The 14,434-nt window shown below is 43.4% G+C and overlaps 1 protein-coding gene across 2 annotated transcripts; it reads right to left on the bottom strand.

The window, feature by feature from the left end:
- Window positions 1-4: 4 nt before the first annotated feature.
- LOC132697279 (tyrosine-protein phosphatase non-receptor type 23) lies at window positions 5-12,933 on the bottom strand. 2 transcript variants are annotated; one of them, XM_060662637.1, is made up of 12 exons: window positions 12,599-12,933; window positions 12,172-12,546; window positions 11,897-12,041; window positions 10,501-11,523; window positions 9,726-9,928; window positions 8,154-8,561; window positions 6,722-7,471; window positions 5,034-5,702; window positions 3,381-3,509; window positions 3,141-3,325; window positions 1,514-1,821; window positions 5-145 (listed from the first exon to the last, which is right to left on the bottom strand). In XM_060662637.1, exons 1-12 carry the CDS (start codon window positions 12,683-12,685, stop codon window positions 12-14), a joined length of 4,416 nt encoding a protein of 1,471 aa, XP_060518620.1. In that variant the 5' UTR covers window positions 12,686-12,933; the 3' UTR covers window positions 5-11. The 2 variants fall into 2 exon arrangements, with proteins under 2 accessions (XP_060518620.1, XP_060518621.1); XM_060662638.1 differs by having other exon boundaries at window positions 124-1,821.
- Between the last annotated feature and the right edge of the window lie 1,501 nt (window positions 12,934-14,434).

The following is a 14,434-nucleotide window of genomic DNA, read 5'->3' as shown; positions in this document are numbered from 1 at the left end:
AAGGCGACCGGTTATTTTTTGCTCGCCCAGAATGGATCGAGAGAGCTCAAGGGATCGACGTTCGTCGCTTCCTTGTGTTCGCGCTTCGTCGCCGCCGGTTGCTCTTGCTTTGGAGTGATCTCGTTTAGTTTCTTCTTCGCCCGGTCTAAAGGAGTGCAGACACGATATAATAAAAGAAGAAACACAAAAATAATAATTGCTAATTAACCCGTACCTTATTTGTGACCCATAGTTGTGAAACACTTAAAAAGGCCTTGACGTTTGAATAGCCAAGGCACCATAATACAAGCAATAATTTCACAGCAAAATCAGGAAAACGCCAGATGTTAAAAAACACGCAAAAAGTACTTTGAAGGCGTCTAAAAATTCCATTAATTTCACTACAAAATGAACAACCAGAAAGAAACGAGATCGATAATAATCCAATTCTGACTGGACTGTAAAAGAACCGAGTACTACCAATTACTTGTTGAAGAGTATTCGAGTTTCCGTTTCAGTCCCTTAAAAGGCGCCACAAGACAATTCGGAATTGGTGATAGCAAGCCTTTTAAACACTATCTTCTTCTTACAAAGCCTGCGAAAAGGCAAACAAGTATCGAACGATCAATCCCGCACCTGAAACGTGTTCTCAAACGGCATTTTAAAAATTCTCATTCAATGGAAAGAATGAACAAATATTCCCACACCTGAGGTTTGCCATCGACGTGGCATTTTGATAACGTAAACCTAAGTTACCGCTGAAATAAACCTACCAGTAGTCGATCGATTAATCCCGCACCTGAAACGTGCTCTCAAACGGGAATTTTCAAAATTTCAATTCGATCGACGGAATAAACACCTGAGGTTTGCCATCGACCTGGTATTTTGATAAAGTAAACCTAAAAGTTATAGCTGAAATAAACCTTGGGGTAATCAAAGGCTCATTCCCGCCCCTGAAATGTGCTCTTTTAAATACATTAATTCAATAGACCGAAAAAGCAAAAGATCCCACACCTGAAATTGAAAAGGTATCGCAAACTAATCGTACAGCAGGAAAGGCAAATGGGTAGAAATAAAACTAATTTGTCAAATCGAAATCTTCAACACTTAAGACCTGACAACTCATAGAGGCCCGACAAAACCACCGCACCTCAACAACACCAGAGGTATGGTGAGCCCCAAGGTGGGTGGATTAAGGAGTTTAATCCGTAAGGGACATCGAGTGTTTCAAGAAAAATATCATCATGACCAAAGAGGCGGGAACCTGATTTACACACTGCTTCACTGGTCACTGTTGCGAACGGGTTTGTTTCTCGAAATCTCTACCTAGCGTTCTAAGAGACTTTTTATCGTTTTTTTTTTTTAAAGAAACTTCCACGGGCTACCACTACTACTACGACTGAGACAAGAGAACTGCCAAGAGCTACGGTCTTGCTCTGGCCACAAACCAGAGATAAACGAAACCAAAGCAACCAACACCCAAGATCTATCCGCCGTTCCTCTACGTCCCAGAACTTGACTCAATTGAACTCACCTTGATCTACCATGCGTCTCATGTAACCCAACATGGCGTCGTACGCGAACCTCAGATGTTCCCGATCCCGCAGGACGTTCTTTCTCGCCTGCGACAGCTTCGCCGCGATGGCGGCGAAATCTGGCAACGTTCCCGTCTCGTTGGTCGCCTGCAATATGGCGACGGCCAACAGGCAGACGACCCCGCTACGCCCTATACCGGACGAACAGTGTACCAAGACCGGATGTCCGATATTCTTCTGCTGTTGGAACAGACCTATCAACTCCAGCACGTAGTCGACGAATGGTTCGGACGACGTCGGGAATAAACTGCAAGAGGGCGCGGTCAACTGCGGTCAGAATCCGTCCAAATTTATAAAAAATTCTCAAAAAGGTAACGGATAAGGAGAGAAACAATCGGGTTTTAGAACTTACTCCTTGGATGAAATTACTAAGGCTTACACGCCGTGAAGACGCCATAAAATTTAAAAATTTATTTTTTTCTGATAGAAGTAGTTTAGAATATCAGGAAATTTTAAACGGTGTACCACAAGGAAGCATTTTCGGCCCTCTTTTATACACCATCTATAACCTTAAGTTTGTATAGATATCTTTTGTAAAACAGAATTTTCGGAACGTAGAAATCGCAATCAACTCAGATTCGCCTCAGTCTTGTGAGCCTTCAATCCGAATAAATCACCTGGAAATCGAGCTCATGCTGCATATGCTAAAACTAATTTAGAATTTGTGAGTGTGAATATCTTTCTCATTTCGTTGGTTGCATCTGCCTTATTGTAGTATAGTACGACCAAAAATATAGCGCATTTATTGCTTTGACGTTTTAAGTATTTTACAGTACCTTAGCCTCAGACCTTGGCAGGACCGTGGTAAAACCCATCCCAACAGATGTTTATTCTGCATTATTTGTTGAAAAAAAGTTGATCGGATGCTGCGGGGTATTTTCGAATAAGTGGAAGCGTTTATTTTAACTTCAGGCGATATGTATTATTCTTAACAGTTTAATCTAAATTGCAATATGTTCGTATATATTCCGGAGGTATTAGACTGTGATCCTTCCAGTCAGTACGTATTTATGTACCTGATTCTCGAGCTTTGACCCTGCGAAGCTGTTTTGGCTGGATAGTTCAAAGGGTAAGTACTGGTAAGTTTGAAAATAATCATTTTTGTGTTGTGTGCCTGTCGATTTGCAACATCCTTCTTCTTGCATTTTTCTGTCTTCTACATAGTTCTTCGATTTGTAAACAACAACGGTCTTTTTTAAGATTATACTGTTAATGTCTTTGAAATTAGGAAAATTCCAAATATTTCTTCAAATGAAGAAGAAATTATGTACGAAAATGATTTATACCTAAACAAAAAAACAACTTCTGGAATTATTAAAAATAAAACATTTTAATAAAGACTACAATAATTTATACAAACATTTATACATACAAGATGAAATAACACCAAAATAGGCACCAGTAGGCAAAGTTAATCGCAGGGTCGGTTGTCAAAGCACTACATTTCTGGTCGAAGTATATTCGACAAGTAAATTTAGTAGTTTTTAAGTAACGTTTTGAACATTACCACATTAGAATCATTAACCCTGATGGAACAATAAATGTATTATTATTAATCCGCCTCACCTTCCGGGCCACGAAGTGAACTGGGCGTGCATCACAACCCACGACTCTTTAGTTTCCGGCACCGTGATCGAAATAAGCCGTTCCACCCAATCTGACTTCGGCACGACGCTTTGCAGCGACAAGACCATGTTGGAAATGTTGAGGTTCCTGCCCTTCTCTTTTGGCCAGTACGCGTCGTCGCCGATCTGAAAAAAAGTAATCCTTTGTCGACGAGAAATGATAGAAAAAACGCGACTTTACTTCGTTATCGTTCATCACGCAGAAAATCAGCTCGATTTGCTGCTCGCGGATCATCGTCCAGAAGTCGGCGACGGTGGACGCGAGAGGCGCCTGCGCGACTATAAAGTCTGGACCGTACGGCGAGACGCCCTGCAGAAAAAAAAAACGGAAACGGTTAATCCCACACCTGCGGTGTGCTCTAAATCTGAAATTTTAACGTTAAAAGCACGAACCCGCGACAAAGAAAAAAATCCCACACCTGAGGTGGGAACCTAAATGCCGTAACTAATAAACCTTCGACTAATCAAAAGCTTGATAAAGGAAAACAGCCCCACACCTGAATTTTCAAATTAAATGATTAATCCCGCACCTGATGTGTTCTCTCAGATCGGAATTTCGAAAAACTAGATCTAATCGCGGTAAAAGAAACAGACATTCGGCAAACGGAAACAAATATTCCCACACCTGAGGTTTGGCATGGACGTGGAATTTTAATAACGTAAACCTCGCGGAAATAGGCCTTCGAATAATCAGACGATCAATCCCGCACCTGAAGTGTACTCCCAAACGGGGATTTTAATTTAACCGAGCGAATAAACGTTTGAAGAAAGAAAGATTCCCATACGTGAAATTGAAAACGTCGGAAACAGAATAAGCGTATAGAATCGTAAAATCGATTAAAATGATTAAGCATACTCTCTCCAAACCGTTTTAGTATGTACGTTATACTAGTTGAGTTAATGCAAACCTTAGAATAAAAAAAACACAGATACAGGTTTGTGGAAGCTCCTGTTAACTCGATCCTGACGTATGGGGCTGAATCCTGGACAACGAGCGTCTTCAGTGGATCTAGATTGAGACTAAGTCCCAAGAGACTTGTGTAAGCTATGCAGATGACACCGTGATATCAGTTAATACCACGAACCAATGCCATTAGATCTTGGGATAAATACATTAACAAAGTAGGAGAGCAAGTTGATAAATTTCGAATGTCGGATAACTTAGGAAGTAGGGAGTACATACGTCAGAATAAAAAACAGATACAGGTTTGTGAGAGCTGCTATTTACTTAATCCTATGGCTATCTATGGCACTTGGATATTAGCTAAAGTAAAAGCAGGGAATGTATAACTCAGAAGGGCTGTAGACCGAGTTCCTAAGTGCCATAACGCAAGGCAGAATTGTAGGACTGGTCTAACTTCAGAGTCACGACTAAGAACAGAGAAAAACAGAAAAGTTATATTAGGAAAAGAAGAGAAGGATAAACCAATGCAATCCCACACCTGAGGTTTGCCCTCACAACCTTCAACCGGCCGAAAAACAGGAAGTATATTACTCAGAACGACTGCAGACCGAGTTCCTAACAGTCATAACGCAAGGCAGAATTGTACGATTGGTCCGACTTCAGAGTCACGACTAAGAACAGAGAGAACAAGTTATATTAGGAACCAATGCAATCCCACACCTGAGATTTGCTCTCGCAATTTTGAATTTTCAAAAACCCGGCCGAATGATAGGGGTGACAAATTTAGGATGCCGGATAATATAGAACATGAATGCAGAGACGAATAATATGAGACAGAGAAGAATCTAACGAAGGTATATGAAGGCGTTACGTTTCAAAAACCAGAACAAAATTCGGATTGTCCTGGAAGAGGACTAGAAGAAGACTTACCGAGACGTGAGACGCGTTGATGTAGTCGTCCACGGCCGACCTTAGCTCCACCCTGGAATGATCGTAGGGCAAGATGTCCGGGTAACGGTTCTTCAGCGGGTAACACCTCGCCACGGACACGATCCTTTTCTGTCCGTCGCCGTCCTGACCGTCCTGAACTTCCTTCCACTTAGCGTCGAGGGTCGTCGGCCCACCCAACGTCTTCGCCGTCAGTGTTTCGACGTATTTCTCGTACCTGTCCAGCTCTTGGCGGAACAGTGCCTTCGCGTCCGCGTTACCCAACGCTTTGCTGGGTAGAATCTTGTGGACGCTGTCCTTTTTCGCGACGACCTTCGATTCCGGTACCGGCGCGATCTTCTCCGTCTCTTTGGGGACGCGGGGCGTCGCGCTCGACGGCGTCAACGGGATCTGGTTGACGGAAAAGTCGAGGCCGCTCAGCAGGTCGACGTTCGATTGCTTGGCGGAGGCGGCGGACGGCTGCGCGAGCCCGGTCGCCATATTTTGACCGGCGGGCGTGTCCGGTTGCGTCTTGTATGCGTTCCCGCCGTAAGGGGGCGACGTGTACACGCTGTAACTGTAATTGCTCAGGTCGGGACGTACAGACGTAGCGTACTCCTGCGCGTGGTACTGCGACGCGTGCTGCGTCGATGCGTAGTACTGTGACGCTTCCTTCGGAGAGACCCAAGGTTCTATACCGGGCGCTAACTACGTACGACGAAAAACAAAGGTATGATTTTGTGCGTGGACGCGACGCGGCCGGTTTATCTAGGCTGCTCACGAAAATCCATGGAGAGGCGAACGGAAAAAAGGCAGTCATTATCGACTATCGACAAAAAATGGGACAGGAAAGAGACTATATAGTAAAGTGTTGAGCAAAGAATAGAAGAAAAATCTGAGGAAGCCGAATAACAAAATGAGAGTGGAGATTAAAAAACTTAATAGAGAGTGCAAGAGTAGGAAGAGGGAGTAGAGGAGCACATATAAAAATATAATACAATATATTTGAATAAGCTACGGCCAGCATTGAAAATCAACTTAGATGCATTAAGGCTCTGAATTTTTGAGATGCAAAACTTTTCGCTAACTTGGCAATGAAAGCACTTTAGTCGTTCATGCCTAGATGGTATTTTTATTATTGCATAGGCTTCAACTTGCAAGTTGTCTTTGGAACTTTGCCATGGAAATTATTAGTTAGAGAGAAGAGCAGATGTAAAATGTTTTAATTCGGGGTTCGGTGACTGGAGATCGTTTTACAGCTCTGTAAACAAGAGACAGACAGAGACAGAATAGCCCACAGTTAGGCCTGCTTTTCTATGAATTGGAGACTATTATTAAGTTCTGATTCAATGGGGTTAGGGTGCGTAGAGTTTCAATCTCGTAAAAATTCTTGACCTAAAGGTCAAATAGTAAAACCATCATGAACATAGGTCGAGAGTTTTGTTCTCAAATCTATAGGCAACCAAAACCGCGACTCAGGTCTTTAGGTTTCACCAATATGGTATAGTAGATACAGAGTAGAGTACTAGCCAGTTTCAGTTCGTTTCATGTGTAAATAGTATTACAGTAGCCAGTGGAAATTTCTTTGAAAAATTAAAAGGGCAAATTCTCTCACTTGGCATGGACATCTATCTCCAGCGAAGATCGCGGATCATACCTTTGTTTTTCTTTGTATCATGGTCGTCACTCACGTCTAGTGGGGAACTATAGTTGGGCGCGTAGCCGGGCGGAAAATACTGTTGCTGCTGGGTAGCCTGGTACTGATAACCCGTATCAGTGGCGTAAGGATGCGCGACCTCAGGCTGCGACGTCGACACCGGTTGCTGCTGCTGGTAGTACGCGGAGCCGGTCGCCGACTGGTACTGGTAAGGCCCCGCCCCTTGAGTAGGATAGTACTGGGCGGGTGGGACGTTATCCGAAACCCCGTAATAGTTCGTGGGCGCTTGCGCATCGGGTTGTTGATAGAACTGCGACGTCTCTGGAGTGCTCGACGGGCTGGAGACGTTCGGGGTATGCGAAATGGTCTGGTAGTAATTGGTGGTGGTGGTGAATGCTTTGCTGTCGTACGCGGTACTGGAAGCGTCGGACACGGTGTCGTTATAATGCTGCGAAATCTGCGAATAACTGGTCGGAGTGTAGTTCTGAGGGATGTAGCTCGAGTGCGTGTAGTGTTGGGGGTAGTAGGGCGGTGTGTCCTGCTGTTTGCCCAGCAGCGAGTTCAACCTGGTGGACAGGTCGGCGACGGTCGGGTCCGCGTAAGCGGGTTTAATTTGTTCGACGTACTGCTGCGCGTACTGATAACCGTATTGCTGCGCTGTCGGATAGGCGTACGGGGTTTCATTGGCCGACGGTAAGGCGGGGCGGTCGTTGTTCATCTCGGAACCCAAGGGCGCCGGCCTTACGGCCGGCACGTAGACCTCGGATAGGTTCTGCGAAGCGCCCTAAAGCACGATGGAGCCGTGAAAAGGCGGTAGTTCGAATGTACCAAAGAAAATTGCCGATTCGCTAGCCACCCATTGCACTAATATGAACCCTTAAATCGCAATACTTATTTCACGATAAGTAATGTGATGTGTGTCACGCCGCGCGTTACAACTATAGCAGCCATTTTGAAGCATCAATTTTTTGCCAAATTTGCATCGTTAGTTTTGAGTGTTTAATGTTCAATTTTTGTATTTATACTCGTTATAAATACTGCATCCTTTCTTTCTGTACGGGTTCAACTGTGAAAAATCGAGACCAAATTTTTATTCGGGTATCGGTAGATAAAATTTACAGATGGCAGAGTAGACCAAAGAAACGCTGGTTCCTAACTAACCAATCAAAATTTCGCCAATCCTCCTGCCCCCTTGCACAGTAGTATAGCGATAGGCACTTTCGGTTGAACCCCGAAGAAGCCAACAATAAAGTTTTCAGAGGAAGTTGCCATTTTACTTACCACAAATTTGTTAAAGTCTTAATAGAAGACAAATTCCAAATATCTAATATATCACGCGGTTGTCTTATTTCAAAATAACCTGTGTTTTCCTCAGAACACGCCGTACATACGAACTATCGCGAACAAAACGCGCCCGTGGTATATTCGAACTACCGCGGAAAAAAAAAACAAGAACAAAAACGAACCCCGTAGTTCGGCGCCGCTGGATACGCCTGCGCGTTGCTTTTTCTCGCGTCCAGATAATCTTTGAGCTTGGGCGTCGTCGCGGGCGGTGGCGTCGACGTCGCGACGGCGTCCGTCTTCGCGAGCAGCTGCTCGCGTTCTTCCTGCTGCACGTTGATCGTGCTGCGCACGCGTTGCAGCAGCTTCGACACGTTCGTGTCGAGTTTCGTGTAAAACTCGATGCCCTTGTTCGCTTTCGACAACAGGTCGTCGTACGAATCGTACGACAGCACGAGGGCCTGGATCGTAGACGCCCTTTTGTGGATAGTCTCCTGTATGTAGCGTCGCGTGTTCGTCGCGACGGCGTAGGCGTCGATGAAGGCTTTGCGGATGTTCTCTTGGGCCGCGAGGTTTTGCTCGATCAGCGAGATCTTTCGGAAATAAGTTATCGGTCATTTTGTTGGGATTACTAATACAAAAGAAACTGCCAAAGCCTGTATTAAATCAGAAAGTAACCCGGAAGAATTAATTGCCCTCCAGGCTTTAAGTTGTGGCAATAATTCAGAAAAAAAAAAAAAATTACGTATTTTTGATAAAACTCTTAAAAAAATCATGTAGGCACCAACAATTTATGTTTATCAGACTTCATTAACGCGTTGAAAAGGGTTGACCACTCTATAATGTTGCTGAAATCAGTGTGGAGAACAACCTCGTACTGCCTTTTAGTTCTTACACTGTAGCGATAGCTGGACATCAGCCAAATTCACTTGATAACTTTAAGAGTTGACCAAGGAAGCCATCCCGGTCCTCTACTTTTTAAAATTAAACATTAAACAGTGCTCTAGTAGGAGCATGAGTACGGTTCCTGAGAACTGATGACTGAACACTTGAGATTATTTGATTGCTTATAGATTTCTAAATGCTCAAGCCCTTACTTCAGTTCCTCCCTCTTTAAACGATATATAAGCAGGTACAGACCGCACTCTAGTCCTTATCTGCTTATATATAGCCAGTTTAGGCTAAGCTCTGAAGAAGCCAATGATGATTGACGAACCGTCAGCAAGTATGATTTTTAAACAACCAACGCATGAGGCATGCAGAAGATTTGTAAATACTTTTTACAAAACTTCTGGATTCGTCCTGCGTCGGTTTTTGCTTAGTCGAAATTGCTGACGTTTCGCCAATCATCCTGCTGACTTCTTCAGAGCTTGACTGAAACTCCTCTCTGAAGAAGCCAACAGGATGATGATTGGATTTTTGTATTGTCTCCATGTCATTTCATTTTTTTTTTTTCTTGATTCAATAACATTTTAACGTTCACATCTTATCCTGCCTTTTTTTGCCTCTCCTCTCTATTATATTTTTACTTTAATGCTAGTTACTGAAATATTTTTTCCACCGTTCATTCCTAGTGCAATTTTTTTCTTCCATCGGATTATCACCAATAACGATTAAATACCACTGGCGAACTTCTAGTACCAATTCATATTTAAAACTAGCCCGAGTTGGCGATAAATCGTGTCAAATGCGGCAACCCTGTATTAAAAATCGCGCAAAACTTTATTACCGGCTGAGAAAAAAGCGAAACACCGTACCAGCGGTTGATGTTTCTCCAACTCCTTCCGGAACAGCTCTTCGACGCTCTCGTTCGCCTGTTTTGTGACCAGCGCGCTGGTGATATCGTCGTTATGGACGGCCTCCCGCAGCTGCGCCCACAACATGGCGCGCTGCGTCCTCATTTCGTCCACTTTCGCGCTGAGCGTCTCGAGATTCTTGAGCTGCGTCTCGTCGATATGCGCTAAAATAAATGACAAAAGGATTTTTCAATTTTTTCCGATCTACATCATCCTTAAATATGCCATTAAAGCTCTTTCTGTGCCCGAGAATCCGAGAAAAAGATCTGTCATAGAGAATAGAGAATATAAAGAGAATTCTCAACGGAGGAATAAACCGCATTTTCAATACCAATATTGATTCAAAAAAAAAAAAAAAATCAACTCAACAGAAACCATAAAGACCAAGCACATAAAAAAATGGATTCGAATAAGAAGAAAATTCTGGAACCAACACAATATACCAGTAGAACCGTCGCAGAAGTGTAAATAGCATAATGATTCCTAAGAGATAGGACAAATCGGCCGAGACCACAAAGATCGAGCAATTAAGGATCTATGTTGGAAAAATACCATAGCGAGAAATGAATAGCTAAAAGGCCAAAGTGGAGTCCAAGACGTGATAAAATGGGTTAGAATGAATAGAAAATTCTGGAACCAAAAGAATATATCAGCAGGACCATCGTGGAAGTGGAAAGGACCTCAACAGAGCAGTAAATCGCACTGTCAATTCCTAAAAAGCAAACCAATCACTCACCATCGGGCAAATCGACGCTGGGCAACTTCTGCTGGAGGACGCGCAGCGGCTGCTGCAGGATCTTCAGATTCTCGAGGTGCGTCGACATCGCCCTGCTCAACGTCTGATTCGATTCGTTCGCCTTGACGTGGGCCTCCTTGTACTTGGCCCACTCCCTCGCCAAGTCGGTGGCGACGATGCTCGGCGCCCGTTTGCCCATCACCTCCTGGTATTTCCTCTCGCACTGCTCCTCCTCCCGTAGCAGCGCGTCGATCTCGTTCAGGTTCGACTCGACCTCGTGATAGACGTCGGACAGCTTCGCCATCGCGTCCACCAGGTCCCTTATGGCCGACGGTTTCGCGGACAACGCGGCCGCCCTGTCGATCAACTCCTGCGGGATGCCGCTCGCTTGGTGCATCCTCGTCAGCACGTCCAAGGGCATCGACGACATAAACTCCGCGAGGTTTTGGTCTTTGAGCTCGACCCTCTCGCCGATGCGTCTCAGCATCTGGGCTTTCTGCTCGCTATACAAGGAGGCGGCCTCGTGGGCCTCCATCGGCACGAGACGCGAAAAAATGTCCGGTCCGGCGACGTCTTGGTCGTTGACGTTGAAACCGATGCCCTTGACCAAGGACGCGCCTTTGACCTCCTGCAGATGGGCGAGGTTGGGTATCGCCTCGTGGTAGATGAGGTTGTTCTCGTTCTCCGCCGCCTTCTTCTTGCCCTCCACCACGTCCAACGTGAAGGCCAACGCTTCGGACAGCTCTTTTTGCTGCTGTCCCTTGAACGTGGACAGTAGTTTGCGGGCGTCTTCGAGGTGGGCGGACGCGGATTGGTAGAACGCGACCCGTTCGCCCATCTTCTGCAGTTCCTCGGCCTGCTGGCCTTGGAACAGCAACGAGATGGAACGGTGGTACGCGACCTTGAACTGCAAGTACCTCGACCACTCCTTGTAGGTTTGGCGGCCGCACGTGTCGTCGCCGGTGCATTTGAGGCAGTTCGACGCGTGCCGGTAGTAGTCGTACACCTGGACCGCCACCTTGGCTTTTGAGAGAAGGGAAAAAATCTCGGTGACGCGCGATCCCATCTAAACCATTTTATTTTGTGCATTTGATGCTATAATTTTAATTTTTTTGCGAAAAAACCACGATTTTTTGTTGTTTAATTTAAAAATGTGTGTTTTAAGCGATCTTTATGATTTTTTTTATTTTTTTTAATGCTTTGCACTTCATTTCTGTGATTTTTTTCGTTGTCATTCACAAATGTGCATTTCATGTGACCTTTTTGAATTTTTTACTAGATAACTTTTGAAAAGACTTTTGTTGTTTTATTAACATATATTTCAAGCAGATTTTTTTTCTGGAATTTTCAATCTTTGGATTTATGTCTTCACAAGGCGACATATAAATGCACTTACAAATAATGGTGGATTTTCTGTTGTCCAGCATGCTCTTCTCCAAAATGCACTCCTGAGCCTGTGCCAGACACACCTGCTGGTAGAAATTCACCAGCTCTATCGACGAAACGTAGTTCACCATATCAAAGTATTTTTCCTTGAGCGTCTAAAAGAAAAATACAACGGTTCAAGCAGATCAGTTTCTAAAGTAAAAGTCTTACAGAACATGTTACCACTACAAACTTATAAACAAAATACTATACACTAGGAGCAACCATAACATAACTTTTAAGTACCTGGAATGCCCAAGCGGCACATTGGTAGTGGGCGCAAGCCATTTTCATGCCGTCCGCGGTCGATCTTGAATCCTGGGATCCCAAAAAGGTGTGCAAGGCCCCGATATTGTACATTATGGCCGTCAGTTCCAAGCGAACATCTCCCGAACTGACCGCTCCGTGCGAGTCTTTCCACACAAACTGGACAGCGCATGGTTGTCCCTCCTCCATGGGAAACCTCGACTTTAGGAAATGAAGCTGGCAATAGTACTTTTTCAAGTTCTGGATGCCTGACACATCTTTGCTCGGGTGCACTGCAGCCCCACGGAGGGACTCCAAATTATAAATTTCGGTAGTGTATGATTCAGGGTCTTCGTGGTAAAAGTTAGCGATGTACTGCAAATAGAAGTGCATTACACGATGTATACGTTAATAATTAGCTACATGCCTGTTTGATTTTGTTGGAAAATTGAACGCTTTCTGGGCTAACTTGCAGCTCAATGCTCAGCATTGGAAGTCGCGGAGCGGCTTCCATTTTATCGCTTGATTAGTAATTAAGTACACAACTTTATCGGGCAGTAGTCGATCCGTTCAAAATACATGAATCTAAGAGTGGAATCTAAATAAAATGCCCGCATTCACCGCGTAAACGAAACGCAGATTGTAAACATCGAACAAAAATTTAACACTAGATCGAAAGTAGAGAATTAGTAACAATTTGATGAAACGTTCTATATTTATTGACGATTCAAAAACAAATTAACTAGACATTACGTTAGTCATACCGTGCACGGTAAAAACGACTGTGGTTAGTGACGCCCTCCCACACTTGTTGGAAAGGGAATATGGCCGAACGCTCTCGACAAGTTCTCCCAATACAGTTGGGAGAATAACAAATTGATTAAAATCGGAACGGACAGGATCTTAACTAGTGTTGTGTCAATCGTTTATTTTACGAGCAACGAATCGATCAGTGACCGATTTCAAAAACGACCGAATCATTTCAATCAATCGTTCACTACAATAGTTTTTGTTGCCAACATAAACGGAAATAGTCACTGAATCCGAACAGTCCGACCGACCGATTAAGATTCATTTGAATTTGAATTATTGTTGTGTCTATATAGTCCGTTTGCTGTTTTAGTTAGTATAATATTTAGCTCTGTTCTGCTTTTTATTGCATCATGATTTTATCATAATAGGTGCTACGTATGGGTAATACAGTTTCTTTAAATTCAACACATAAGCAAATCTACCGACCGATACCGAAACTCAACTCAGTACTATATAAATTCGATTTGTTTTGGTACGGTTGGTCGATTGGTTGTTCTGTATTCGGTCAGGGCGGCAGTGACAGCGAGCAAGCTGATCGATTCGTTACGAATTCGTTCGTTCGATCAATCAATCAATCGCGATTGATCCAACTCTAATCTTAACTGACAGTTTATTGTTTTGCTTGATTACGTACTGCAAAATAGATAAACGCTCTCAATCGGCACATCTGACGATCCAAAGTATTATTCAACTCTGTCTACAGCCAAAAATTGTTATCTGCTAAAAGTACATGCAGAAACTGCATGGTGTCTACCGGATTATACAAGTAGTAAGTGGTTAGAGCCATGATTAAAGTATTATTGTTGGCATTGGTGTGTGATACATAACGATTTTGACGGGAAGAAACAAAAACGCACGGAATAGATTATTCTTTGAACTCAAAGAGAGCTAAAACTCGACGATGGATGTGAATTTAAAAATTTTATGTGTTGTAGTCCCTAGTTATTTGTACTATGATGGAACTGTTGAAATCGTATTCTGTGGTTCTTTTAATTTGTGCTTAGTTATTGCACTTTGTGAATGAAGATGTTGACTTTTATTTAGGACTGGAAAAGGCGAGTATTACACAATGAACCACTAGCACTGTTTACAAGACATAAACAAACATTGGCTCGCGATTATAAAAGCTCACAAACATAAAAACTTAAAACATTTGCTTAAATGATATTTTTACAGTTTTTGATTTCTTCAGAAGTAGTTTCAGTTTTAGATGTCTGTACGGCTTATATTTATATATATTTAATTTTTAATTTAATTTAATTTAATTGAAAATTTTCGACAGCAAAATAGGCCAATAGTCTATTTAGGCGAAACGTTGTTCGACACTCACGACATAGTAAAAAAAGGAAGGTGTGATAATACTAACAAGATTGCTTTCGAAAAATCGTCACTGGGCGGGGCAACTTCGTAGCGGGTAGCGCGAAGCAGCTTTTTATTATAAAAGGAACGC

This window comes from Cylas formicarius, unplaced genomic scaffold (genome assembly GCF_029955315.1).
Source record: "Cylas formicarius isolate icCylForm1 unplaced genomic scaffold, icCylForm1.1 PGA_scaffold_1__22_contigs__length_36826433, whole genome shotgun sequence".
NCBI classification, from domain to species: Eukaryota; Metazoa; Arthropoda; class Insecta; order Coleoptera; family Brentidae; genus Cylas; species Cylas formicarius.
This window is presented reverse-complemented; position numbering and strand designations above follow the sequence as displayed.

What these genes read in the sequence shown, in the direction of transcription:
- LOC132697279 (XM_060662637.1), bottom strand. Translation starts at nt 12,685, where the DNA reads ATGGAAGCCGCTCCGCGACTTCCAATGCTGAGCATTGAGCTGCAAGTT. An exon ending in TTTCCAACAAAATCAAACAG is followed by an intron (nt 12,547 to 12,598) that starts GCATGTAGCTAA and finishes TTCTATTTGCAG; the next exon opens with TACATCGCTAACTTTTACCA. An exon ending in TGGAGAAACATCAACCGCTG is followed by an intron (nt 8,562 to 9,725) that starts GTACGGTGTTTC and finishes TATTTCCGAAAG; the next exon opens with ATCTCGCTGATCGAGCAAAA.